Source organism: Schistocerca serialis, chromosome 1, assembly GCF_023864345.2.
Source record: "Schistocerca serialis cubense isolate TAMUIC-IGC-003099 chromosome 1, iqSchSeri2.2, whole genome shotgun sequence".
Classification (NCBI taxonomy): Eukaryota; Metazoa; Arthropoda; class Insecta; order Orthoptera; family Acrididae; genus Schistocerca; species Schistocerca serialis.
Genome location: NC_064638.1, coordinates 321,873,034 through 321,899,362, shown reverse-complemented (window position 1 = coordinate 321,899,362; position 26,329 = coordinate 321,873,034). Strand labels below are relative to the sequence as shown.

General features: G+C 40.3%; 1 protein-coding gene across 1 annotated transcript in view; it reads left to right on the top strand.

The window, feature by feature from the left end:
* The first annotated feature begins 4,986 nt into the window (after positions 1-4,986).
* LOC126469797 (uncharacterized) overlaps positions 4,987-26,329 on the top strand; it is a 98,221-nt gene continuing 76,878 nt past the window's right edge. The window contains exons 1-2 of the mRNA XM_050097054.1: positions 4,987-5,136; positions 21,701-21,800. Coding sequence (XP_049953011.1) covers positions 21,717-21,800 — 84 coding nt within the window. The 5' untranslated portion in view covers positions 4,987-5,136; positions 21,701-21,716. The remainder of the gene's footprint in view (positions 5,137-21,700; positions 21,801-26,329) is intronic.

Genomic DNA, 26,329 nt, shown 5'->3' with positions numbered 1-26,329 from the left:
GAACCCGGTAGCGATATCATAATGGTCATTCCAGAACACTGCAAATTCCGTGCAGATCCCTGCACAGAACTGTCAAACAAGATTATTGTTCCTTAAAAACCGTAAATGGCTGAATAGTTACGCCTGGGAGATAAAGTAAATGGGCGCAATATCAAAAAGCTTGCCAGGTGTGTTTGTCTGAATTAAAGACACTAGGAAAGTACTCCGACTTATACTTGAAAAGCGAAGTGCTGCTATTGGGCGACTTTTTTGAAAATATCCGTGCACTCTCTCTCAAAAGAGACGAACTGGATGCAGTGCGTAACGTGACTTCAACTGGTTAAAAGCGGAATGCTTTGCTTAAAACTGCTAACGTAAAATTTTGCAACTTTAACGGATCATAATTTGTTGCTAAGTTCCCGGGGGGGGGGGGGGGGGGTGTTAACTCCACGCCAAGGGCTGGACTCTGCCTTACGTGAGACAAAGTGGTGGAGGATCCCAACACTGCAACTCCCAATGACTGATGGGCTACTCGTGCAGATAAGTAGATGGTGTGCGAATAAGGATTAGCAAAACAAGCGGGTATGAACTGAAATACTGACATGGATAGTCCAGTAGGGGTCAGTTCTATGGGCAAGCAAAATTTTGTTTTACTTGCATTTCTCACTGATCATAGCCAGACAATGGTTGAAATCTAGTTCTACCTTGTGGGACAAGTAAAAAAGGCCCTTAGAACAGAGTTCCTGCAGAAGAAAGGAAATAGAGCACTAACCCGACTCTAGTAGATGTTAAAAGGGATCACGTTTCATCTTTTAGCACTTTTTAGCCCTGGTCAGCAAGATGAGGGAAGCAGATCGACGTTGGACTGCTGGCATTGCTGCAATCTCATCCAAACTGTTCTGCTGCAGTTCTTGAAGACTATGAGGATTGTTACGATACACCTTAGATCTGAGCGGTCACTACACAAAATAAACGCACACTGGAAGATCAGGTGACCCGGGTGGTCAGCTAGGGCCGCGACCAGACGGCGGGTCCAGGTGGAGTATTCGTCCGAATGACCGACGTGATATGCCGGTCTCTTGTGTAAGTAGGCTGTTTAGCTTCTTATATTGGTAATGCCACCGCCACGTAGCGCTCTGTATGAAAATCACTGACTGTGCTGTGTGCAGTCTGAGGCTGGTCGGCATTGTTGCAATATTTGCTATTGTAGTGTTGGGCAGTTGGCTGTTAACAGCGAGTAGCGTTGCGCAGTTGGAGGTGAGCCGCCAGCAGTGGTGGATGTGAGGAGAGAGATGGCGGAGTTTTGAGAGTGGATGATCTGGACGTGTGTCCATCAGAGACAGTAAATTTGTAAGACTGGATGTCATGATATATATTATGACTTTCGAACACTATTAAGGTAAATACATTGTTTGTTCTTTATCAAAATCTTTCATTTGCTACCTATGCCTATCAGTAGTTAGTGCCTTCAGTAGTTTGAACCTTTTATTCAGCTGGCAGTAGTGGCGCTCACTGTATTGCAGTAGTTCGAGTAACGAAGATTTTTGTGAGGTAAGTGATTCATGAAAGGTATAGGTTATTGTTAGTCAGGGCCATTCTTTTGTAGGGATTTTTCAAAGTCAGTTTGCGTTGCGCGGAAAATATTGTGTGTCAGTTTAGTGTTGATCAGAATAGGGAAAGAGCGAAATGTCTGAGTACGTTCAGTTCAGCTCAGCTGTTTGAAAATCAAATAAAGTAAGAGGTTTATCAGCACAGTAATTCATTAATTTTTCTTAGGGGACGTTTCGCTTGCGACAGGTGACGTGTTGATTTGGTAGGATTCTGAAGTATTTTCAGGTGAACTGCAGCCACATTTTCTGGTGTGCGGACAGTTTTCGGAATATTTTTTGACTTTTCAAAACAGATCCTGTCTGAGGCCACTTTCGGACTAAGCGTTGCGCAGCACACTTTGCTGGCACCTTGACACTTTTAAACTTCTCGGCAAACAACTGGCCGTACCGTTTCCACGACTTCGTCGTCACGTAACATTCCACGACGAACAGCCGCTGTTCCAATGTTAATACCACCGTCCCCGCCGGCCGCGGTGGTCTAGCGGTTCTAGGCGCGCAGTCCGGAACCGCGCGGCTGCTACGGTCGCAGGTTCGAATGCTGCCTCGGGCATGGATGTGTGTGATGTCCTTAGGTTAGTTAGGTTTAAGTAGTTCTAAGTTCTAGGGGACTGATGACCACAGATGTTAAGCCCCATAGTGCTCAGAGCCATTTTTGAACCACCGTCCCCTTTGCGCTGCTCCACTAGCGACGCAACCCGCGCTACGCTCTGAAGCGGTGTCGATCAAGTGGCGGTCGCACACGTGGTGTGCGCGTCACGGGTAGTGGTTACGTGCTTACATTCACGTGCAGTGGTGTCCACTTGTCCGGACCACTTTTATTTGCCCCCTCCTGTATAATAAATAGATCGATAGCGACTGACTGCTGCACATTTTCTAACTAAAAAACAAGCACCCGCAGATCAGCTGAGCAAGAAAGGACTTCAGTGAACAACCTTGACGCTGGAATAGGTCCGTTTCCAAGGGCAGAAGTGGTGGAAGAACCAGTGCAACGGCTTACTATCGTAGTTTTAACAATGGACAGAAATATCTGCCCTCTCAAATGTGCTGTAATGTAACAATGTGCATGATGGAAACAATTTTGTAAACAACTACTGCAGGTGATACCGCCAACAGGACTGCTTAGGCGGAGCGCAAAAATCTTCAGTTACTGGGGAGCACGCACCTATATGCAGGATGGAGTCTACATCTACATCTACATCTACATGTATACTCTGCAAGTCATATTGAAGTGCCTGGAAGGGGGTTCATCGAACCACCTTCACAATTCTCTATTATTCCAATCTCGTATAGTGCGCGGAAAGAATGATCACCTATATCTTTCCGCAAGAGCTCTGATTTCCCCTATTTTATCATGGTGATAGTTTCTCCCTATGTAGGTCGATGTCAACAAAATATTTTCGCATTCGGAGGAGAAAGTTAGTAATTGAAATTTCGTGAGAACATTCCGTCGCAACGATTTCCAGCCCAAACCCTGAATCATTTCTGTGACACTCTCTCCCATATTTCGCGATAATACAAAACGCACTGCCCTTCTTTGAACTTTTTCGATGTACTCCGTCAGACCTACCCGGTAAGGATCCCACACCACGCAGTAGTATTCTAAAAGAGGACGGACAAGCGTAGTGTAGGCAGTCTCCTTAGTAGGTCTGTTACATTTTCTAATTGTCTGCCAATAAAACACAGCCGTTGGTTAGCCTTCCCCACAACATTTTCTATGTGTTCTTTCCAATTTAAGGTGTTCGTAATTGTAATACCTAGGTATTTAGTTGAATTTACGGCTTTTAGATTAGACTGATTTATCGTGTAACTGAAGTTTAACGAGTTCCTTTTAGCACTCATGTGGATGACCTCACACTTTTCGTTATTTAAGGTCAACTGCCACTTTTCGCACCATTCAGAGTCGGTTCCATCTCGAAGCCCTTTACGCACTGGTGGTAAGGAGAGGGGAGTGCAAAAGGAGTGGAGAAAGGTGAGGGGAAGGGAGTTGCAAGGTCTAATTTTATCCAATGTCACCACTGCGTTCCCACTGCTCTCTCGTAGTAATATTTACCCCACTAGAGCCGAAATGTTTATAATATATTAAAATTGTTTTTCAACATTAAAAAACCTTGAGAAGACATTTGTTTTATACATTTAAATATGAATGGTTCATTATGAATTTTTAAACAAGTAAAAGAGTCGATTTTGTTGACTATTTGCACTGATCTTAACGGTTTCCAGATGACGATAGTAAATTTAACTAAATGAGAGAAAAGAGATTTTGAAGGTGAGGGATGGAGTACGTATTTATTCGTGTAAGGGAAAAGGTAGCCTGAACCTCTTGTCATGTTTTAGCGGGGAGAGGGGTGTGCGACCCCTAATAAGCTCTCGAACCAAGCTGTTGGAAAGGAGCTTTGGCAGAAGTGAAGAAGAGGAGAAATGTGTTTAATATGAACCGATTTTCCAGAATTAGATTTTCACTCTGCAGTGGAGTGTGCGCTGATATGAAACTTCCTGGTAGATTAAAACTCTGTGCCGAATCAAGATTCGAACTCGGGACCTTTACCTTTCGCAGGCAAGTGCTCTACCATCTGAGCTACCCAAGCATGACTCACGCCCCGTCCTCACAGCTGTACTTCCGCCAGTGCCTAGTCTCCTACCGTCCAAACTTTACAGAAGCTCTGCGCTGCAGATTGAAAATCTCATTCTGGAAACATCCCGTAGGCTGCGGCTAAGCCATATCTCCGCATTATCCTTTCTTTCAAGAGTGCTAGTCCTGCATGGTTTGCAGGAGAGCTTCTGTAAAGTTTGGAAGGTAGGAGACTAGGCACTGGCGAAAGTAAAGCTGTGAGAACGGGGTGTGAGTCGTGCTTCGGTAGCTAAGTGGTAGAGCAGTTGCCCTCGATAGGCAAAGGTCCCGAGTTCGAGTCTCGTGTCGACACACAGTTTTAATCTGGCAGGAAGTTTCATGAACCGATTTTGTTAAAGATATATGGATGTAAATGTGTATTTTCATTGATTTTAAGGGTTCCAAGATGCTGTAGGAAATCGGGTGTGGAAACAGTGTGCGTTTAAAGTTGTAGGCACGTTCTGGTGCTTCACCGCGGAGTATCAGGACTGAATATAGGCGCGAAACACCGGGATGGCTAGTACCAAGTTGTGTGGCGAATACAAGATACGTCGATTTAAAAAAATCACCTGAAGCAATGTGTAACGATGTCACAACTTTTATTTGATTATTCCAAGGTACACGGTACAGTAAAATGTTTCACCACAAGTAACAACCTCGCAGCACTAAACCATTCTGAAGTTACCCGGCAGGAAGCTATAGGAGCCACGGATGTTTTCTAGGAAGAAATCCCTGTGGACCCAGATGCAGCTGCAGGAAAACTGTCAGCGTTTCGGGGAGTTGGATGCAAATGCTGCCGGCTGCAGCGACCGCCAGGCGCCGCACCGCATCTGGAGGCTGGGCTCGTGACTCACAGCGGCCCAGCCGAGGAGCAGCGAAGTAGCCTCACGCAGTCTCAGACCGGCCTCCATCACAGCTGCAGTAGCGACGCGGACCCAGGTAACGCACATCTTCTCTACTAACGTCTCACCCCACAACGAGATACGCTCTGCGAAATCCAGCAACATTGTTGGTAGGTCGTCAGATAGGATCAGTTTTCTTTGAAGCTACAAGAGCAACGTGCAAGAGCACGCGTGAATGTTTTCGTCCCGCTTTCTACCACACCTCTGTGTTTGCCGTCAACCATATTGTCACTCTCATATGAAACGGTTATTAGGATCTGAACACGAGAGCGAAGAGACGTTCAATATCGTCCCATGTCAAAAATTTTATTTCGCGATATTTTGCTATGCCGTACCGTGAAGTCTATATATATAAAGCGAAGGACAGGTTGTGGCGGGATTGAACCTATAAACTGACTCCTTGCACATCATTCCCATAAGCAAATCGTTCAAATTATGTGTGAAACATGTAAGTAAGTACCTTACATCTCAATTTAAACTCACAGATCTCGTATATCTATACTGATGGCAAATTTTTAAACTGCTTTCAGCTATTCAGTGTCACCGAAAGTAAATTTTCGAGCATTTTTAGCTGTCGTGGGTTTGATATATTAAGTTCCACTGGTTATTTTTGTTTACGTCATCGGCATTCAAGGAATGTAAACATAACTTTCTTCTAATGATACCAAACAAGAACAAGTAGCCTTTGTGCGCTCTTTAAACGTTTTTATGGCTCCGTAACTCAATCGGTTACAACGCAACCCTTATAGGATCACATGTTGTCGGTCTGTCCGACTGTTAAGCCCCTATTTCTCAAGAACGGCTACACGTATCAACTTGAAATTTATGTTACGTACTGACGTCTACGGTGCCTTGATGCCTTACAAATTTTACTTTCCGCGTTAATGCACTCAGACTTCACGACCATTTATGTCACATATTTTGATACTCATAAACTCATTCATAAAAACCTGTAGTGGAGTTATGCACGTTCTTAAGTTTTTAGGTAACCCTAAGAGGTCAAGTTCTACTGGCACTTGTCAGCTTTTGTTTTGTTTCTGTCGTTTTTCGTCTCTTCTATCAGCCAATCCGAAATTTATGCCGATCAACAATATTTTCCCGTCATCAAAACTTTGAAGCACCACATTTTTTCAATCAATTGTGGTTTACTTACACTCTCTGCACTATCCAGTCCTGTATAATGTAATTCATCGTGACCTAATAATGCAATTCACTTACGTGCAAGATTTCGAATTATATTTATCCCTGTGAGTGTTTAGTGTAATATAGGGTAATTGTTATATGAGAACTACATTGACGGAAAAAAATCGCAACACCAAAAAACAAAAGTAATTGTTATATGAGAACTACATTGACGGTAAAAATCGCAACACCAAAAAATAATTGACCTATAGCGATGAAAAAAATGTTCAAATGTGTGTGAAATCTTGTGGGACTTAACTGCTACGGTCATCAGTCTCTAAGCTTACACACTACTTAAGCTAAATTATCCTAAGGACAAACAGACGCACCCATGCCCGAGGGAGGACTCGAACCTCCGCCGGAATCAGCCGCACAGTCCATGACTGCAGCGCTGAGACCGCTCGGCTAATCCCGCGGGCTATAGTGATGAAATTACTTTACGTAATGTATTTAAGAGATTAACATTCCAAGGTCACAGGTTAATGTAAGCGGGTGAGAAACCATTGCAAAAGTAAAATACTGGTACGTTAATAACCAGCGTAACCGCCAGAATGTTGAATCCAAGAACGCAAATGTGCATGCATTGTGTTGTACAGGTGCGGATGTCAGATGCCTGGTGAACTTGGTCGGTCAGTAAAGGGACGGTTAATTCTGTTTGTCGATGACTCCGGAGTTGTCGTCCGATGATGTCCCGTATGTCCTCTATTGGAGACAGATCTGCTGATATAGTGTCCGCAGCTCGTGGTCGTGCGGTAGCGTTCTCGCTTCCCACGCCCGGGTTCCCGGGTTCGATTCCCGGCGGGGTCAGGGATTTTCTCTGCCTCGTGATGACTGGGTGTGGTGTGACGTCCTTAGGTTAGTTAGGTTTAAGTAGTTCTAAGTTCTAGGGGACTGATGACCATAGATGTTAAGTCCCATAGTGCTCAAGAGCCATTTTTTTGCTGATCTAGAAGGCCCAGGCAACATGTCGACACTTTGTAGAGAGTGTTGGGTTACAACAGCGGCTTGTAACCCAAAAAATACCCTCTGAAGTGTTGTTCATGAATGGCAACACAACAGGTACAATCACCAGACTGACGTTCAAACTTGCAGTCAGTGTCCTGCTGTTATAAGGAATAGCACCTCAGCCCATAACTCCAGGTGTTGGTTCAGTGTGTCTAACACGCAGTCAAGTTGATTGCTGGCACCCAACTGGCCTTCTTACAACCAACACACCCATCACTGGCACCGAGGCGGAACCAGCTTTCATCGGAAAACACAACAGACCTCCACCCCGCCCTCCAAAGAGCTCTCGCTTGACTCCATTGAAGTCACAAATGGCGGTGGTTTGGGGTCAGAGGAATGCACGCTACAAGGCGTCTGGCTCGGAGCTATCCTTGAACTAACCGATTCCTAACAGTTCGCTGGGTCACTGTGCTGCCAACTGTTTCTACAACTGCAGCTGTAGATGCGGTACGATGCGACAGATCCATACACCCATCACAATGGTTTTCGCTCTTGGTAGTGCCACGTGGCCGTCTGGAATCCAGTCTGCTTGCGACTGTACATTCTCGTGACCTTCGCGCCTAGCAATCATGCACTGTGGCTACATTCCTGTCAAGTCTTTCTGCAGTATCGCATAAGAAAACATCCAGCTTCTCGTAGCCCTATTAATCGACTTCGTTCAAACTTAGTGAGATGTTGATAATGGCGTGCCGGCCGCAGTGACTGAGCCGTTCTAGGCGCTTCAGTCTGGAACTGTGCGGCCGATACGGTCACAGGTTCGAATCCTGCCTCGGGCATGGATGTGTGTGATGTCCTTACGTTAGTTAGGTTTAAGAAGTTCTAAGTCCTAGGGGACTGATCACTTCAGATGTTAAGTCCCATAGTGCTCAGAGTCATTTGATTTGATAATGGCGTCTTCGTCACCTTAAGGCATTCTTGACTAATAAGAACTCACCACGTACAACTTCAAAGGTTACTAACGCTAACAACCGCTACAGCGTGCATTTAAAGCAAACCTGATCTGCATTGTAACGGTCTTTTAAATTAAGAAATCTTTTGAATATTTAGTAAAATTATTCTGCTTTGTATGAAATACACTGAATGATGGCGAGTGCATAAAAATATTTATTTTGCCTTACCTCTAAAGCAGCAACAGTGGAACGCGATATATTTTGGTCTCTAACGAAAAAAATAAAATAAAATTATAGCTACAGGCTCAGCAGTTGCAATGCTGGCCCTAATACTCTGAAATGTATTGGAAACTCTTTTGGCAGATAAATGAAAATTTTTAAGAAAAATCCAACTTCTTTTGAAAACATGTGACCTGGACAGGGAGGCGGTAGTGATTGTGGTGAATTACTAACACTGAGATTTTTAGCAAAGTTATATTGCAAGTTATGTTTGTCTTTCCAAAACATCTAACAACTGAAGTTACATTAGTCAAAAAAATGCATCATATTTACTAAATGATTCACGGACAATAAGATTTGTACAGCAAGTATCATCTAACCTCACTAAACCAGCATAAATGCAAATCAGCAAATTAGATCTAGCTATGCTAACAAATCTTGGAAACCTTATAAAAGTGAAATATCTAATTAGCCTTTTTACTCAAAAATTACAAATTATCAGTCAAGTCATCTATAATAACGCGCTGCAAAACGAAAATCATAATTCTTTAACATACTTACCTTGCTTGTGAGAAGACTTCTGCTTACATGTTCTCGTAATTCCTACATTCATCTAACACCTGGTGGCTTCACAAAGCACACTACAAAAACTGCCTACACCATCCTCTTCCACTCACAGACAGCTACCACCAACTGTGCACCAAGTGCTCTTTACGCCAACACTACAATCTCAGACCAGAAACAGTATCTTTGGCTCTGCGGTCGTGCACAGTCAGCGATCGATTTTATGAACCCTATCAGAGACATACATCGTTTATAACATACTAGTTTTATTTTAATTTACATTAATATTATTGTCGTAGTCGGGTGCCACAAGTACAAGTGTCCTCCAGTAGACTCCTGTCACAACCCTCCAGCGGTCTTTAACAAATTTGGCATATATTTGTAAGTACCCTGTACAACAAATGTGTGGTAAATTTATCCCACTACTGATAAGTAGAAATCTTGAGTTGTGTAAGACCATAAGAGTGTAGTCCTGAGGATCATTATAAAGCAACAATGATTGTACAAAAAATGTAACTGTATAACATAATTAAACGTGAAAGAATTGGTGGTGCTTAGGTGCAGTAGTATTAATTATAATCCGGTTATATTGTGAGTAAATTGTCTCGTAAGCAAGGTTGTTGACAAGTACATCACATAAAGCAATTTCGGCATACAATCCTGACCGTGAAGATGATGGTATAGGATTGGGCAAGGGAAAACAAGAGTCATGGCTGAAACCTACGAGTATGTTGAAGTGAATGCATCATAAATTCCGTTTCCTTTGTATTGTGCAGGTTCAACAAATGAGTAGTGACCAATGTGGATTGCGTTCAGAGGACGAAGACAACCGAACTCCGTATTATTTGCTTCAGTTATGTACAGAAATACAATAGGTACTCGGCAACAAATTATTAGAAAACATAGTTGTCGGTTATCATATGACAGTAATGTGGTGATTTGCATCATCACTGTTCTTCATAGTGCAAATTCCTCTGAGAAAAAACATATACAGTCAGTTATACCAGTAATAAATTGCTTCAGTACTATGAACAGAGGTAGGACACCGGATAATGGAAGGTATGAAAAGGTAACAAAGGTAAGGTAGGGAAAAATGGTCATTTCTACCTATCTCAAGATCGAGTAATCTATCTGATGAGAGAAAGTTCAGTATCCTAATTAAATTGTAGACTGGATGACACAACAGCACATTACATCAGAGTGAATAGGCAAAATTGGAAGTGAACTCAGAATAAGCCAACATCAATAAGTGTGGCATCGGGCTGCCGATTATGCACTAGTATAACCTAATATGACAGAGAACATCACTGGTTCATAACATTATACTGTGGCTCTAAGTGGCCTTATACATGCAATAACGTGACATAATTTCTTAAGAAAACCTAATATCAAATCAAGACTGGAATGGCTCCAGGTGACATTGTAATTGGTATACATGCAAATTTTAATATTTCAAATAATTGTACAGAAACTATCAATCAGATGCTCGAAGTTGCCTTCCTACAAACTTAAATGTTGATCTTAGTAGCTGTAAAATGTGACAGAAATCATCTTTGTGGCTCAAAGTCGTCTAGTTTTAACATGAAATAAATGCTGACCTTAATAGCTAAAATGTTTGAGGCTCCAAGTGGCCTGGTTTTACATGAGATAAACATCAAAGCTGAGAAAGTATCAAAAACTATCATTTACCTATAACAGTACATGGCACTCAGAAACCTATCCATAATTCATAAGAGGAATATGTAGCTCGATATGGTTTTTTCAAGAACGAAGTGCATAAATAGCAGTATTATACAAGAGTATGGCTTTTTGCGAGTACATATTAGACAAATAGCATCATAAAATCAAAGTATGCCGTTGTATGAGTAAAGACACAATATTTATAGGTTGTGTAGCACCCTCAGGGCTTCATAAAACTATCTATAAAATTACCTACATCTCTAAAAACGTGCATGTCTACATGGAAGGACATGATAGATAAGGGCAGTGCACTTGATCTGTAAAGAAAGTGATTAACAGTCAATTGTCATTCGTCCTGAGTCAAGAACTGCTATGGCCAAAGCAAAGAAAAAAATGTGATTATGGTATATGCAAGCTTGAAGACAAACGTACAAAACAGCTTAAAGAGTAGATAAATGTAACATGTCACAGTAAATCATGAGATAAATGTGCAAAGATGAGGGTGAACTGCAGAAATAGTGGAACTTGGAAATGTGATTATCAACCTGAAAAAAAAAGGCAGTCATGCCTGCTAACATAAGAAGGCAGTATCATGTGCAACCTCATAAGGAATGGTGAAAAAGTGTTTTTAGGTGCAAAGGTTCTGTGACAGTGTTCCACAAACATCTCCAACCATGTGTCACAAGGTGAGACAGATTTTCCTAGACAGTACGCAACACACACAAAATACATATTAACATCTTACAAAATCATTATAGAAGAATCATCAATATGATCGTCATTACATTAGTGCAGCTCAGTGCATGAACGCTCATTAGACAACAACATAATGGCTCTTTCGGATACAATGAGACTTCAATACATTGTTTCAGCAAAATATACGAAATGGATGAGTATATGCAATGGACATGAGTTACAGGGTACATTGATTTCTTAAATTTACATAGGTTAAAGTAAGTAAACTATTGACATCATCAAGTACAACAGATATATAGCAAATTAGAGCACAAGACTGGACATAAATGACACATGGCAAAATTATAAAATGCAAAGAGTGACTAACCTAACAAAAAATGTAATAATAATTCATCAATCAATGGCATAAATTTTGGTAGTAATACTATCTTGTATAGGATGTGCAATGATGGCAAAGAGGAGAAGTACAGCTACATAAAAAGTAGCACATTAAAGTAGCACATTACAAGATGTCAGCAAAGACAAAATAGCATCAGAAATAAACGAATATAGGATACATAAATGCTGTGTACAAAAAGGACACCAATTCTAATTATGAAAAATAATGCTTGAGCTACAGTTTGTAGTAGTCAGTCCACCCAAGGGATGTAATCCACTTGACACATTTCAAAATAAGTGGTGTCGCTTTCAATTGTTGCTTTCACGTACATGGGTATGAAAACAGAGAAATGCGCAAGGTGTAAACTTACGGTAACAGAACCGACCTGCGAGATTCTCCGTGCCAGGTACGTCGCCAGCTAATAAAATGCTGAATAACGAAGGAAAAGTGAAAACAAGGTACTTATAGAATTTGTGCAAGCATGGGAAATGTGTCAATCAAAAGGTCTGGTGTGCTTTATAGTTATGTGGACTAGCATGTAGAACTAAAATAAGCATAAACTGAGATTTACTGGTATTGCAAATAACGACTTCTACAGGACAAATGCCAAATATCATCTTTCCTCAAAAGTACCAAAATATTTTATATACCAGGCTGAAAGGCGGAAAATAAATAGCTGTGGTATGTGACCATCAAAATTCTATCTAGCAACGTGAAATGAACCAAAGCAAAAGTTATTAAGGTGCTTGACGTGATGATTGCCTCGCGATTTTCTTGTCCGTGAAGTTTCAGTATGAATCACATTGGGATTGGGAAGGTTACGTATCTTAAAAGGTCCAGAATATAAAAGCTCAAATTTAGTGCAACGACGTTTTCCTCTATTGGATAGGTAGTGAGTGCGTACCAACACTTTTTGTCCTATGCGAAATTCCTGGAGGTTACATGTTTTTGTTGACGTTTGCGGCGCTGTGGTGCGTGCTTTATATTGTTAACTGCAATGTCTATAATTTCATAGTGACATAATCTTTTTGTAGTACGAAAAGAAAGCATTTCACGAATTTTGTTAAGTGAATCCGTATTTTTCGACACAGGATACGGAGAAAGCATGGTGGAGTCATTTAGTATGGAATTGATGTCGTCCTTACTTGCGAGAAGACTTCTGCTTACATGTCCTCGTAATTCCTGCATTAATATGATACTTGGTGGCTTCACAAAGCACACCACAAAAACTGCGTACACCATCCTCTTTCACTCACAGACAGGTGCCTACAACTGTGCTCCAACACTACAATATCAGACCAGGAACAATATCTTTGGCTCTGCTGTCGTGTACAGCCAGCGATCCGCTTCCAAAAGCCTATTAGAAACATACATCGTTTGTAACATACTAGTTCCATTTTAATTTACGTTAATATTACTGTGGTATTCGGGTGTCACATACAAGTGTGCCCCAGTAGTCTCCTTTCAGCCTCATCGCACAACTCCTTCTTGGTGTTTTGTTCATCAGTGTATGTCGATAACAGTAAATCTGTGGGTGGGACTGAAGGCGAAATTATATGAACAGATTTTGTGTTCATTTATGTCAAAATTTGTCACAAATTACACTAATGGGTTTTACAAAGTCTGAGTACTATTACGTATGAGAACTGGAGCCGAATCGCTTGGGTTTTCCAACGGATCACATCAGTGGTGGCACCCGAGGTCAAAGGTTATCAGCAGTGCCCGCTCTTGCGCGCCGACCGCACAAACAGACCGCGTGTTTGACCTCCACTCACGTCATTTACTGTACAAGACCCAATTGTTGTCGCAAAGTGATAATACTCTGATTTTTCAGTAATTTTCAGACTTTGTTCATCGTAGAAAGCTTCCTACAAGTGTCCCAGTGATTTCTGTTAAGAGCATATGGGACGATATTTACATCACGTGTTTCTTACACAGGCTGTAGAGAGGGAAGAGCTCACTGAAAGCATTTTGCGTATACACTCGATTGTAGATAAATCGAAACTCGATAAGTCGAATTTCTCGATAAATCAAGTAATACTGCACCTCGGAAAAATGCCCACAAATTACATACTTCTAACTCAATGGTTATCTAATACTCGATCATTCCAATCGCTTCGTCAGTTCTTTCGGTAATTTTTTAATTATTTAACTACTCATGAGATTACTCTGTTTATTCATTGCTGCATAAAAAACTAGAGTTCATAAATCAGCTGTAAAAATGACTTCAAATAACTACGCCTGGTTGACTGTCACAGAAAGATAGCAAGATGTTGGTTAAGTAAATAAAAGGATGTAGTGGCTGTTATCGTGATTCCGTCGTCCACATAGTTGAAACAGGAAGACAGGATTGCAGAAAAGAATAGTGTCGCATGGAGGAAGATAGCCAGCCAGGCATGCTGAGTTTTCGTTTCTTGAAGAATTCTTCGCCACTACTGAGGGATGGATTACTAGACTATTTAGAAAACCGTTTTAAACCGTTCAGTGCCGATGAAAGGGGATTTCGTTTTCGAGTGTCTTCGCTACCAAACATGGAATTACAAAGAAGAAGACTCTCGTGGGGGAGAAAATGACCACGAAAGACTAACGTGAAAATGGACGATTCTCAGAAACTAAAACAACATTGATAGCGAAGACTAGTGGCCACAGATGTTTCAAGGGTATCGGATCAATTCTAACAAAAATTCCTGGATGACAAAAGCATAATTCAATGAGTGCCTGAAACAATTTGCTAGACAGTTGCTATTGGATACCGATAATTTCATTTTTTTACTTTTGAGGACCCTCTCGAAATTCCAGCCGCTTGAACAAGGAATAAATTCAAAATTTAAAACTCTGAACCGAGAAGAAGTACGATGGTTGTGTTGGACAGCACTGAGAATGCCGGAGGCAATCTTTTATGTATTAGAAAAACAAATTGCTGACAGAAATGGAGCATATGACAAAAACGAATCACAATAGCTGTATTAAGCTGCCGTAATAGTAATCCACTGTAAGATATTGGTTGATTTGCGGTAATGGACCAAAAGGCGAAGTCATCAATCCCATCGGATTAGGAAAGAACGCGAAATGAAGTCGGCCGTGTCCTGTCAAGCGAACCATCCCAGAATTCGCCTGAAACGATTTAGGGAAATTGCGAAAAACCTAAATCAAGAATGCCGGACGCTGGTTTGAACCGTCGTCCTCCTGAATGAGAGTCCAGTGTGCTAACCACTGCTTCATCTCGCTCGGCCACAATAAAATTTGACAACGGTGAAGGAAACAGAAGGTGCGACCTGGCTCGTTCCTCGTGGGGTTGTTGCAATTAACAGTTATTTTGATACAGGTGTAGTGCAAAGCATTTTGAACCTAACAAATTTCGGTCCGGACTGACAATGATACTCGTACCTATACAGTATACTACTAATTCGGCCGGCTAGAGCCGTTCTGGAAATTGTCCCTTGAAAATCCCTTAAGTTCTATTTGAAACATGTTATACAACATTTACCGATCCTCATCCTGCACACGCGATTGTAAATCTTGAACACTTCAGCTACGTAAATCCGAACGAAACTTCCTTACTGTATTTTCCTCTGAATGCTTCTTCTCATCGCACAATCATTTCTTACCTCCAGGTTAATTTTTAATTTTTACCAGTTTCCAACACCACTGTTATCTTCTAAAGATTCTTCCTTCGTCGTCTTGCGAAGCTACGTACTTGCTCACTCTCACCCAAATTACTCTTTGCTTTCCACTTACTTAAAAATCACTAGGGGTCTCGAATCGAGAAACTCGGATTGTCAGTACGACAAGGTTCACCGAATGCCCACCTCTCAAGGAACTTGGCCCCGACAGATCTGATACCTACCCCGTCATCGTGGTTCTTTATTTGGGCCATGCACAACCTCACTCGACATTATCATCTTTTCACAAGTAATGTATAAATGATGATTGCCTCCGACTGAACATAAAAACAATTAAGAATTTGGAAACAAGTCCTGTCTTGGCACGCTTCAAATCGGAGAATAAAATCAACTGAATCTGAATGTATTCCAGTAATCTACGATATGTTCACAAAATGATGGCAGAATCAGTAATAATGATCGAGGCAGCGTCAAAGCAGGTTGCGTGAAGTGGTGGGACGTCAACAGAGTGTTCTGCGACAAGATTCTTCAGAGTAAATTATCCGTACTGTTGATAATGGTGGGCTCCATTTAAAGCTCAGAGCAATTGACTCATGAATATCGACTTTTCTGACAGAAAATTGCAATGTTTATTTGTTTTTACCTTTTTCTTAATCGAATAAGAAAGATGTGCTGAATAAAAAGAAAAATATGTGGCTACAATAAGCTAAGTTACCAGTGAAATGAAAAAACCTTCGATTCAAGGTTTTTATCACGTAAATGGCAATTCAATAGCATTTCCTTGTGTTAGTTTCAGTATTATTTGTTTTTAAGAACTAAATGAACTATGCACAAATCAGTTGAACCATGTGTTGATTCGTTTCTCCTCAAAACCATTGTTTAGATCAGTGGCTCCCAACCTGGAGAGAAGTACCTCCTGAGGGGCACAATGAAATTTTATGATTTTGTCTCAGTCATTAAACTAAATTAATTTTAAAAGATCATTACTATTATCATAATTTTACAAGACTCTAATATTTACTACATAATTTATCAGTAATTACTTTTTGTTAAATACTAGCATTAAGGAGTGACACGATGCGGTATAGGTTACAGCTTGTAAACTGAATATATGAACAACATCTATGTCACACAGTCCACACATCACACATGTACTTTGTGCTGTAAGACATATACATCACACATGCTAAATATATCATAAACTTTCTCTTCAGAGTTGTAAATAATTTCTATTGTCTATCATAAATGGCTTCATCACTTATTTTGAAACAGACAAACGATCTAATTGACAGTACAGGACAACGGTAACTACATAATGGCTACTATAGTGCTCCACACAGGATTATTATTATTGTGTTATCATTATTATTATTTGTCGTTATTACTGGCAGTGGTCAAACACAAAGCACTGACAGCCTTAAATCTTCCAGTATCTGTTATTCAGAAGTAAAATCGTCAGAAATAAGCTGTACCAATCGTCTCACTGACTCATCAGTTCTTGGTTTAATGAAACACCTACAAAAACAAAATGCATCATTTTAAAAGTAAAAATCTTTTCATTGTACAATTTAGTTAAGTTCAAATGTTAATTACAGTAGTGTGGAGAGTGTAGAGGGGTACTAGCTAATATTTGATTGCACTCAGGGGTAATGATCTCACAAAGGTTGGGACCCTACTGGTTTATATTAAAGACATAACAAAGAAAATTAACATATTTTATCAAAAACCCGCAAATGTTATACACTTATTACAATAGTCTATCTAAATACATCCGACTTCATAGTTTCTTTTGATCTAGCTCTTGATGCAATACGCTGATTAATAACTTTCTTCTAAGAATTTTGTAACTGTATCTCGCTAGATCACGTCATATCACCGACGTAAACATTGTGTGCTAAATTTCAATAGCATTTGCAGACCCCCATCCTTAATTTTCAGTACGAAATTGTCACATCTTTCCCTAAATTGGCGATGTTTATTTAAAATAACGCCTTTTCTTCACTACCTACACGTGTCTATTAAATACGTTAAATAAAATCAAGCGATGACTGGGAAAACTTGCTGAAGGAGTTTCATGTAATGTCATACATACTTACACCGCATTGTCTACGAATTGCAGTATTGATATCCCGGTTTCCATAATATACACAGAAGAAAGTGGACTGAATGAAACATTTTACTGTTAAAGGAGCTACATAGGGGGAAAATAATAATAATAATAATATTAATACAATAATAGTCCATCTGCAAAGAAAAGCAGGAAAGTATGTATGGTAAAGAACACATTTGGTAGAAAGAACTAATTTACTCAATATAAGGTACAAACGGTCTTAATGGGAACATTTAGGAGAAATCGTTGCTTAAGAAAAGGAAATAATAGACCAGAAACAGCAACATATTTTACGCAGTAGACGCTATACAAATTGATGATAAAGACAGTTAAAATTCTCTCTACCTCTTTGTCTCTCTCCTTGCGATTGTCTGATTACCTGTGTGTTTAACAACTCACTATATCTACGTTTAAATCCATGTGTACGTCATGTCATTAAACGATAGTTACGTCGTTTTGCAAACGGAAATACTGAACGTGTTACCGGCACCTGCTGTATGAATGAGATGCAGATATATGCCAGTAATTCAGGATTCTGTATTCAAAACGAGGGAGCTGTTCGCCTCCCCATTATGTTATCGATAGATTTTCAGAGTGATAAATTATATTGGAATATCGCTCATAGTGACAGAATTTTGGAGGAATACTCTCTCGTTAAACTGTTGATTCAACGCACTGTTTAATCGCGCCATTGCACAAAGTGGTGGGAATAAATTGAACGAAAGCTTTTCCAGTCTTTATCCGGAAGATATGTTTTAGAAATATACTTAATGACAGACTCCCCACTTACCGCTCTCAAAGAGACTGCATTATTAAGATGGTCTGCAAGTGTAGCGTGTCCCACTAAGTCAATTGGGCACCGTTGCAGCAGTCCAGCGCTAATTAGAGTGGATCGACAGAAACATCGCTACTGAGAGAGGTGGAGAGAGTGGAATCGCAATCGCGAGAATGGCGGCTCACATATGTGCCCAACCTATCAGATTTAGATTTTCCGTTGATTTTCGTAAATCATTCCAGGCAAAGTCAGGGATCGATCTTTTCAAAGGGCGCGACCAATTTCCTACCCCATTCTTGAATTATTCTGAGTTTGTACTCTGTCTCTAATGACCTCGTTGTCGAAAGGGCGTTAAATCTTAACCTTCCTTCCTTTCTTCTAGAAACGTCGCTGCTCTTCTTACATGTTCTACTTACTTGTTCAACAAGGACCTTACAAATTGTACTGTCATGAGACAAATGGAGCAAAAATCTAGAACGAAATTTTCAAGTCCAACTTCTGATACAATTGGCCTGAAGTCGCTGAGAGTTTCTATGTATCTTTATTATTTAGTTCACACCAAACTTTAAAGTGATTTCACAAAGTAATTTATACTTCCTCCAAACATGGGGTGTAGGGTTGTGTTTTACATTAAGTCAGTTTGAATCATTCGATATATTTATGTACCTGTATACCACGAACAGTATGCCATCGGCTTAAACACCGTTCCTCGGATCAAGGTGTTACAAATAAATAGGGTGAAGCATTAGAGACGATATCGCTTAAATACTGTAAGGAACCAAAGAATCGTAATTGATTTTTCTGTGATTAAAGGGTCTTGAACGGGTAACGCGTGTGAGGAATGTGATTGTTACTGTTTATCATTCGTAATAAACAGCCCTCCCATTGAACTAATGTTCGAGGTGCTCTTTTGAAAAACAATGCACGTCTTCACTGGTGTGTCCAGTATGATAATGTTTACAGTTCATGGCTGGTTGCCGGAACATTGCTAATTACAGGATACAGCGACGGACAGTCAAATAAATTTACAGAGAAATGTTTGGAAACAGCTTTCCCTCTAATTCGAAGAACTTTATCTCCATGGATAAAAACTTGCGAGAAAGTGTAACTTCCAGGTAGTAGAGGGTGGGTCGACAACGGTTCTCGGCAAAGGCTCGTTGCAACTATAGAATTTGAAGATAAGATGTTGGATCAGGTAACAGAAGACTCGTCAGCACAACAGCCGTGAACATGCCAGTGAAACGCACGCTAGGCAATTATCGCTTTGAGCAGCTGCTAAGAACTGAAGCTGTTGGTATAAGCTACGAGTTGTTTGTGTCAATGAAAACAATTTCCTTACCTCAGGCTGCTCACTTTAGCATTGCCACCATTCGTGCAATTGTGAACCTAAAGATTTGGGATGCCCTGCATTAACCGTTCCATTTCTTGCAGGGTATCGAGCTTTTAATTTCCACAAAATTATGTTTGATAGCATTATCAATTAACACGAACGTTTTAGGTTGCTGCTGAAAGTTGCTTTTATCAGCATAATAGTGTGCCCCGTCACTTCAAAAAGCTACAACCCTGTATTAATAAAAAGTAGACAGACGCTAAGAGGTGCATTTAATGCTTCAGATGTTCTAAACAATCTCCTCCCCCCCCCCCCTCTCTCTGTCACACACACACGCACGCACACACACACACACACACACACACACACACACACACACACACACACACACACAAAGTTGAATACGACGAACAGAACCTTCATACAAACATGTGAAATTTTCAGTACAGTCCTTCTATAGAATGTTGTTCAATTCGTGCATCACAGTGGCTTGAATGTCAGTTGCCCGACAGTCAAAGTGTACAGGGTAAACCTCGCACACAATTTTCCACAAAACATGTCTCGAACACTCGATTTTGCTCCATTGTGATCTGTGACACAGTAAAGTTGACACACTGCGATCGCAAGCCCACTACTTAATACTGCCCGCCGACAACTGACTGGTCGAATGCATATTTTATTTTGTTTAGAATTGTTAGTTCAGGCTTTCAATGTAGTTAGTGCGTTGACGTCGCTTTTACGCCAAAAATAAAATCAGTTCCGAACTCTCTGGCAGTTCGGTGCATACTACTGGAAACAGTCGCCGAAACGTTTGTTTGTTTTAAACAAGAACGTCTTCATACGCACAGTAGAATTTTATTGAAAGCGGTCCCAGGAGCATGTGCGCATGGACATTTTTCAGTGGAGAACACTGTTGCTAAACAATAGTCACATCTGGAAAGAATTGAAGCAAGAGGAGATGTGGAATTTCATCCTCATGCTCATGACAAGAGTTCTAAACCCTTACAGCCATGTTAGTGATGGCATTATCATATCATAGTTAGGAATTCGTAACATTTTATTCCTGACGCATTATCACCATCAGTACTTAAGGAGAAATAATTATTTAACTTAACCATAGATTCTTGGGACTTAGTTGAATTCACTTAAATGCAGCCCACAGCACCTTCCATTGTCAGTTATTACTTTTTTTTCTCGTTTTAAAGAGTAAAAATTGTACTGTCCAGACACGTTACGTTTTTATTGACGAAGCGTCATCACTGGGGACGTATCACTCTTTTTCACATATTTTAAAGCTAACAGTCTTTTCCTCAACGCCAGTAGAGGTTTTTATCTAACAAGCTGGACCTGATTGTCACCCTGTGCGGATAATTTTTACGAACCTGCTTAATCTCCTGCTGTATTTGCATTATTTGCACTCCACGTTATTTCCGCAGCACTTCACGCAAGTTACTTTCATAGAAATTTTTTAAGCACTTACTGCTGGCAACGAAGGAAAGTAGACACTTCAAAACATCTGAAAACGAGTAATAAATGCCAAGCGCTTCTGAGGATGCTATGTCAGTAAAAGATAAGAGCGCCTTCCTTAAAGCTCCCTTAAATTGCAGTATTCAACAGGAGGAAAAAATACTATGAAAGACACCTATTCAAAAAATCAGAGTATCATCCATTCTCTTCTCTTCAGTTCTAGTGATCTTCATGGTGTTTCTTATTTGTCCCACCAAGGTGTAAATTTTGTACCAGGATGTTCTTGAAATATGTAACTCGACTGGCCTGAAGCCATATCATGAGAAGAAGTCTTTCGTCGACTCACGTACAAAAACGTCTGCTTTTTGGACGCTATTGATTTAATAGAAAGATATCTGAACGTTTCTGACATATCTTCTTATCTAAAATATAATTATCATATAAATTACAATCACTTCAAAGCAATTCTGCCTTATTTTGTGATAAATTGTAATCAGACATTGCCACATAGTTTGCATGCAGCAATGGAACGAAGAAAATTTACACCAATGAGCGGAAGAAAACTGCTTCGCAGCTCACAATGAAAGTAGCAATCACTAACCGCCTAATCTCTTATTATTGTATCTGTACTCGATGCAATTCATACGTCTTCTGAGTACAAACTCTGGTCATATTTTTCAGGTTGGTCTCGGCAGTTATGGGGAAGCTACCTATGCTGAAGCAATGCTGCTGTGGTTGTTCTCTCAAGAGGGGCAGCATTATCATTGGAGCTCTGGGAATAGTAAGTAGCGCGAATACAGGCTATATATCTAATCCAAGAAAAAAGGAACTAAATATACAGAAAACATTTCACTCTGTTCTAAAAAAAAATTATTGTACATCTCACAATTAAAGGAACTGAAATATTTTCCAGCCAGAAAGAAAAACTTGTTATTACATGTCCGTTAAACTTTGGGCACATGATACTGCCCCTTACAAATGATTTGCTATAACTGACCAGGTGGTAAACTCCTGTCCTGGTGACAGGACTGAGTCGTTTTTATTCGAAGCAGGAAGTGGGCACACTGAATAGTAGGAGTAGAGCGCTAATTAAAGATGAACTGACTTGCTGTTCAGCTTGGCTGTGAGTTACAATATACAATATACTTTTTTCACACACACATCTGAATGAACGGTGATTTCGCTTGCTCCAAATTGTCATGTCAAATACAAAATACTAAGCATAAAGGATGGAATTCATGTAGCACATATGAAAAACACTGGTAGACTCCTAGCTCCACTCAACATAAACTGAGGCCTAATAGTCACTGACTGATAGCCTGTGTCATCAGTTAGTATATGCAGAATTCTGGTCAGATTGTCACAGTTTACCGCAGGACTAACGAAGAGATTCATTAGAAGTGTAATACCTGAAAATTTACTTTCCTTTCACTAGAAGGATTGTAAGTTTCCTAACCAAGAGAAAGTAGCGTTAGCATAAAATGCATCAATAGAACTTAGCTTTTTTCCTGTTATGCTGTTTGTCATTAATTTTCAGTAGTTTTTTAAGAGTGTTACTGATTCAGAGCTACCTATGTCTACTATGTAATTTCAAAACATTGGGCGGCAATGGAAGATAAAGTGTTTTTAGATTCCTTGACCTGCTGATGATTCCATTTTGTGTACAATACATCGACTATGAAATAGGTGTCTCCTTCCAGAAGAATTCCTACGTATGCTCGCTGCCTGGTTTCTAGCTGCTGTCCAGATTAAGTGCGAGCACACAAGGCTACAGATCACAGCACCTGAAGGAGACGCCAACGAGAGAGTCGGTAAATTGCGTACAGAAGGCAATCGCATTTCCAACCTTCAGATGCCTTTTTTTTTCTAACTGGCCTCCGAGTCAAGATAGGTTGTTCTATTCAGATGCATTTCATGTACGCGAAATGGAACGTAATCGGGAAACTTTTGGAACGTCCGAAATAAAACAGCTGGGCGAACGTTTAACATCGCTGTTTCTCCGCCATCATAGCGTTTACTGTATCTGTACATGCCATTCATCGTCTCAGCTTCGAAAAAACGTTACGCAGTTAATGTTACAATATTTATTGTCCAAACGCAGTAACTTCGCAAAAAATATAGGGAATTCGCCCTATACCGAGAAAATATTCCTACATTTTCTGTGTTCCGAGCCCAACGCCACTGAAGAGCTCGTATCTACAGGCTTTAATAATGTAGACACACCCTGCGCCATGAACATAATGTCACTCGGCTTGTGAGATCCCGGAATGTGTCAGCAGTTAAACATGTATCTGGACGTTCAAAGAAAGTTAAAGTGTCGTCGGCCTCTAGGAAATTGTCCAGGGATGAGGCAAAAGACAGGCCGTTGCCTTGCATCGATAAAAAATTCCAGTACTGGCCTTAAGTGATTTAGGAAAACCGAATAAAACTGCTTGAAGAAATGGCGTTTGTAGCTCTATCTCCCAAATCTCTCCTAAACGACTCAAGCGAGGAAGATTTGTCACGTGGTCTGTCTACGAGATGGGATGGTGTGCCTGGCGAACCCCTTGCTATAAAACTGTTCAGCACTTGTGTAATTTCCCTGGTAGTTGATTCCACAGCTAACATCACCGAGAATCAACCACCAAGTGAGTTATACTCCTTGATGTCATTCGGTATTGCTACCATGTTTCACCTTTCCACCTTCCATCCCGTACTTACAACCTCACATGTCACAACGCACTAAGCAAAGAATATGGGACCGAACTAATGAGTAGACATTGGCCTAAAGTTACTTGGGTAACCACGTAAACCTTATCAAAACTGCAGGACACGCAGTAACTGCTCTGTTTTGCTCGATGTCTTAACAGATAGCTACATACGACTGTTACAGTTTCCAGGCCCGTTGGTGGAACGCTTTATGTGAACGAACATTATTGTTTTACTAAATGATGTGTCACTTCATACGCTTTCTGCCCTTAGAAACATGTCTGGAAAGGATGTGGACTTTTCTTAATGACTTGTAAGTGCAACTTTAGACTTTGGATATCACAGAAATGTTTGATCTGCAGTGGTGTATGTATGCGACGTACCGATCATAATGTTGCTTACTAAATAAATCTCTTTGACAAGATTAAGCGCTAGAGGAAGTTGGGCGATACACGGCTCTATTTGGAACATTAGCTCGACATTATCGTAGTGTAGAGGGGTACATGTCTCTTTTCTTGTCCAGCAGCTAAACTCTCTAAAAGAATAGTATCATCCTGTGACTCTTTGGTCATATTTAACTAAGCATAATCAAATAATGCGAACTGAAATAGATGCAACTTGCATAACGTAAATATTAATAAAACGTTAAAAAGTTTAAATACTCCTGAATAATTGATGTAGCCAACTCCAAAACGTTTATATTCTAATCAACTGATTATTTATTCGATCAGTTAAAGCACACATCAGTCAAAATGGTGATACTTCAAAACATGTTTGACCACGAAAAAAAAATCACAAAATTTTTCAGAGCATTAAAGGTGGCATGATTGTGCATTTTAAGTCGTAGCAGATTCCCCACTTAGTATTTACACAGCACTGATCCCGTTCCGTTGAAACAAACAAAATATTTGCTAGTGAATAAGTAAATGAGCTTCACCTTGGCGATCAACATATCGAAAATCTCGTAATCGTGATTAGATTCCCGCAGTCTATTCAATAATAATTCTAGATTGCAAACGAAAATAATTAGCCTTTGCGAAATGTTATAGTTCTAACTGGCTTGCTGATTCTAAGTCCGATTTGATAATAAATTTTTAAAAGTTTAGTATTCCAGAGGTCGCTTGCCGCCAAAAATCGATCGTTTCAGAAGTCCTAAAACCACAGTATCGGATCCCCAACACTCAAATAATGTCCAAGATCGATCTGCACACCGTGAAGGCGTGCCACAGAGTTCGTGTGGGCCTTAGGATGACAGGAGCTACAAGACGTTCGAGATTGTAATCTTCGGTTTCCCGACCAAAATTAACAATGAACGTAAAATACAGTAAGGGATCACCACTCAAAATACATGCACGTTACAATTATAACGTATATGTTAAATGAAAATTGTTTCTTTCTCAGTCACTCATACATGTTTTCCTATGCCTGATGGCTTACGTACAGTTAAATAAAATAAGAAATATGATCACACTTTTTGAAGATAAATGACAAATAAATTGTTGCTAAACAGGGTAAAAAATAAAGGTTCCCTGTTCAACGGTAGTAACAATTACTACATTTAAATTACCGCTTTCAAGAGACGAGAGCCTTTAATATGGGAAGAATTGATTATGTCATTAATTATAATAGAATTCATGCAATAAGTTATACACATGTTACACAGGGTAAGGTTAACGCATAAAGAACGACTTGGTACATTCATGTTCTGTTTAAGCGAGGAAAATACGATGATCAGGCACATATACACTAATACGAGGGGCGTTCAGAAAGTAAGCTCCGATCGGTCGCGAAATGGAAACGACTATGAAAATCCGATAAAGCTTTGCACAGATGTGTTGGGTAGTGTCTCTAGTATAACCCCAGTTAGCATCACGTCGCTCTTCTCATTTCTGAGCTCGCAGTGAGTGCGTAAAGATATCTAGAAAATAGTGTCTGCCGCCAAGTACGAGAGCCTGGTGAGAAATTTCGCCTGAAGCTATGCAGCTAACATTACATAACTGTCGTGCTGTTTCGTCTTCACGACAATTCTCAGCCGCATTCTGCAGGGCAATAAAGATGCTCCTGCATCGTTTTCAAATGGAAATGTTAGATTACCCACAATACAGTCCGCAATTGTCTCCCCCTGAGTTTCATCTCTGGTCACATGAACCGCTGTTTTTGAAGACAACATTTTGACACAGACAACGAGGTGTAGGCCAGCGTGGAGAATTGACGGAAAGCACTGGCGGCTGCCTTCTATTATGAGGCTATTGAAAAGTTGGTACAACGCTATGACAAAAGTCTAAGTCAGAACGGCGACTACGTAGAGAAGTAGCTGAAAGGTGTAGCTAATTGTTACAAGTAAAACATATCTGATGTTCACTGTGGTTTCAATTTGGCAATCAATCGGAGCTTACTTTCTGAACAGGCCTCGTATAATGATGCAAAGCACATAATAATTATATATATACATTTGCGTATATATATATATATATATATATATATATATATATATGTGTGTGTGTGTGTGTGTGTGTGTGTGTGTGTGTGTGTGTATGTGTGTTGGTCGGTTGGGTGGAAGGCTGAGTGCGTCGGAGGGGGGGTGGGGGGGGGGTTACTGATGATAGCTAGCGCCCCCTCCGC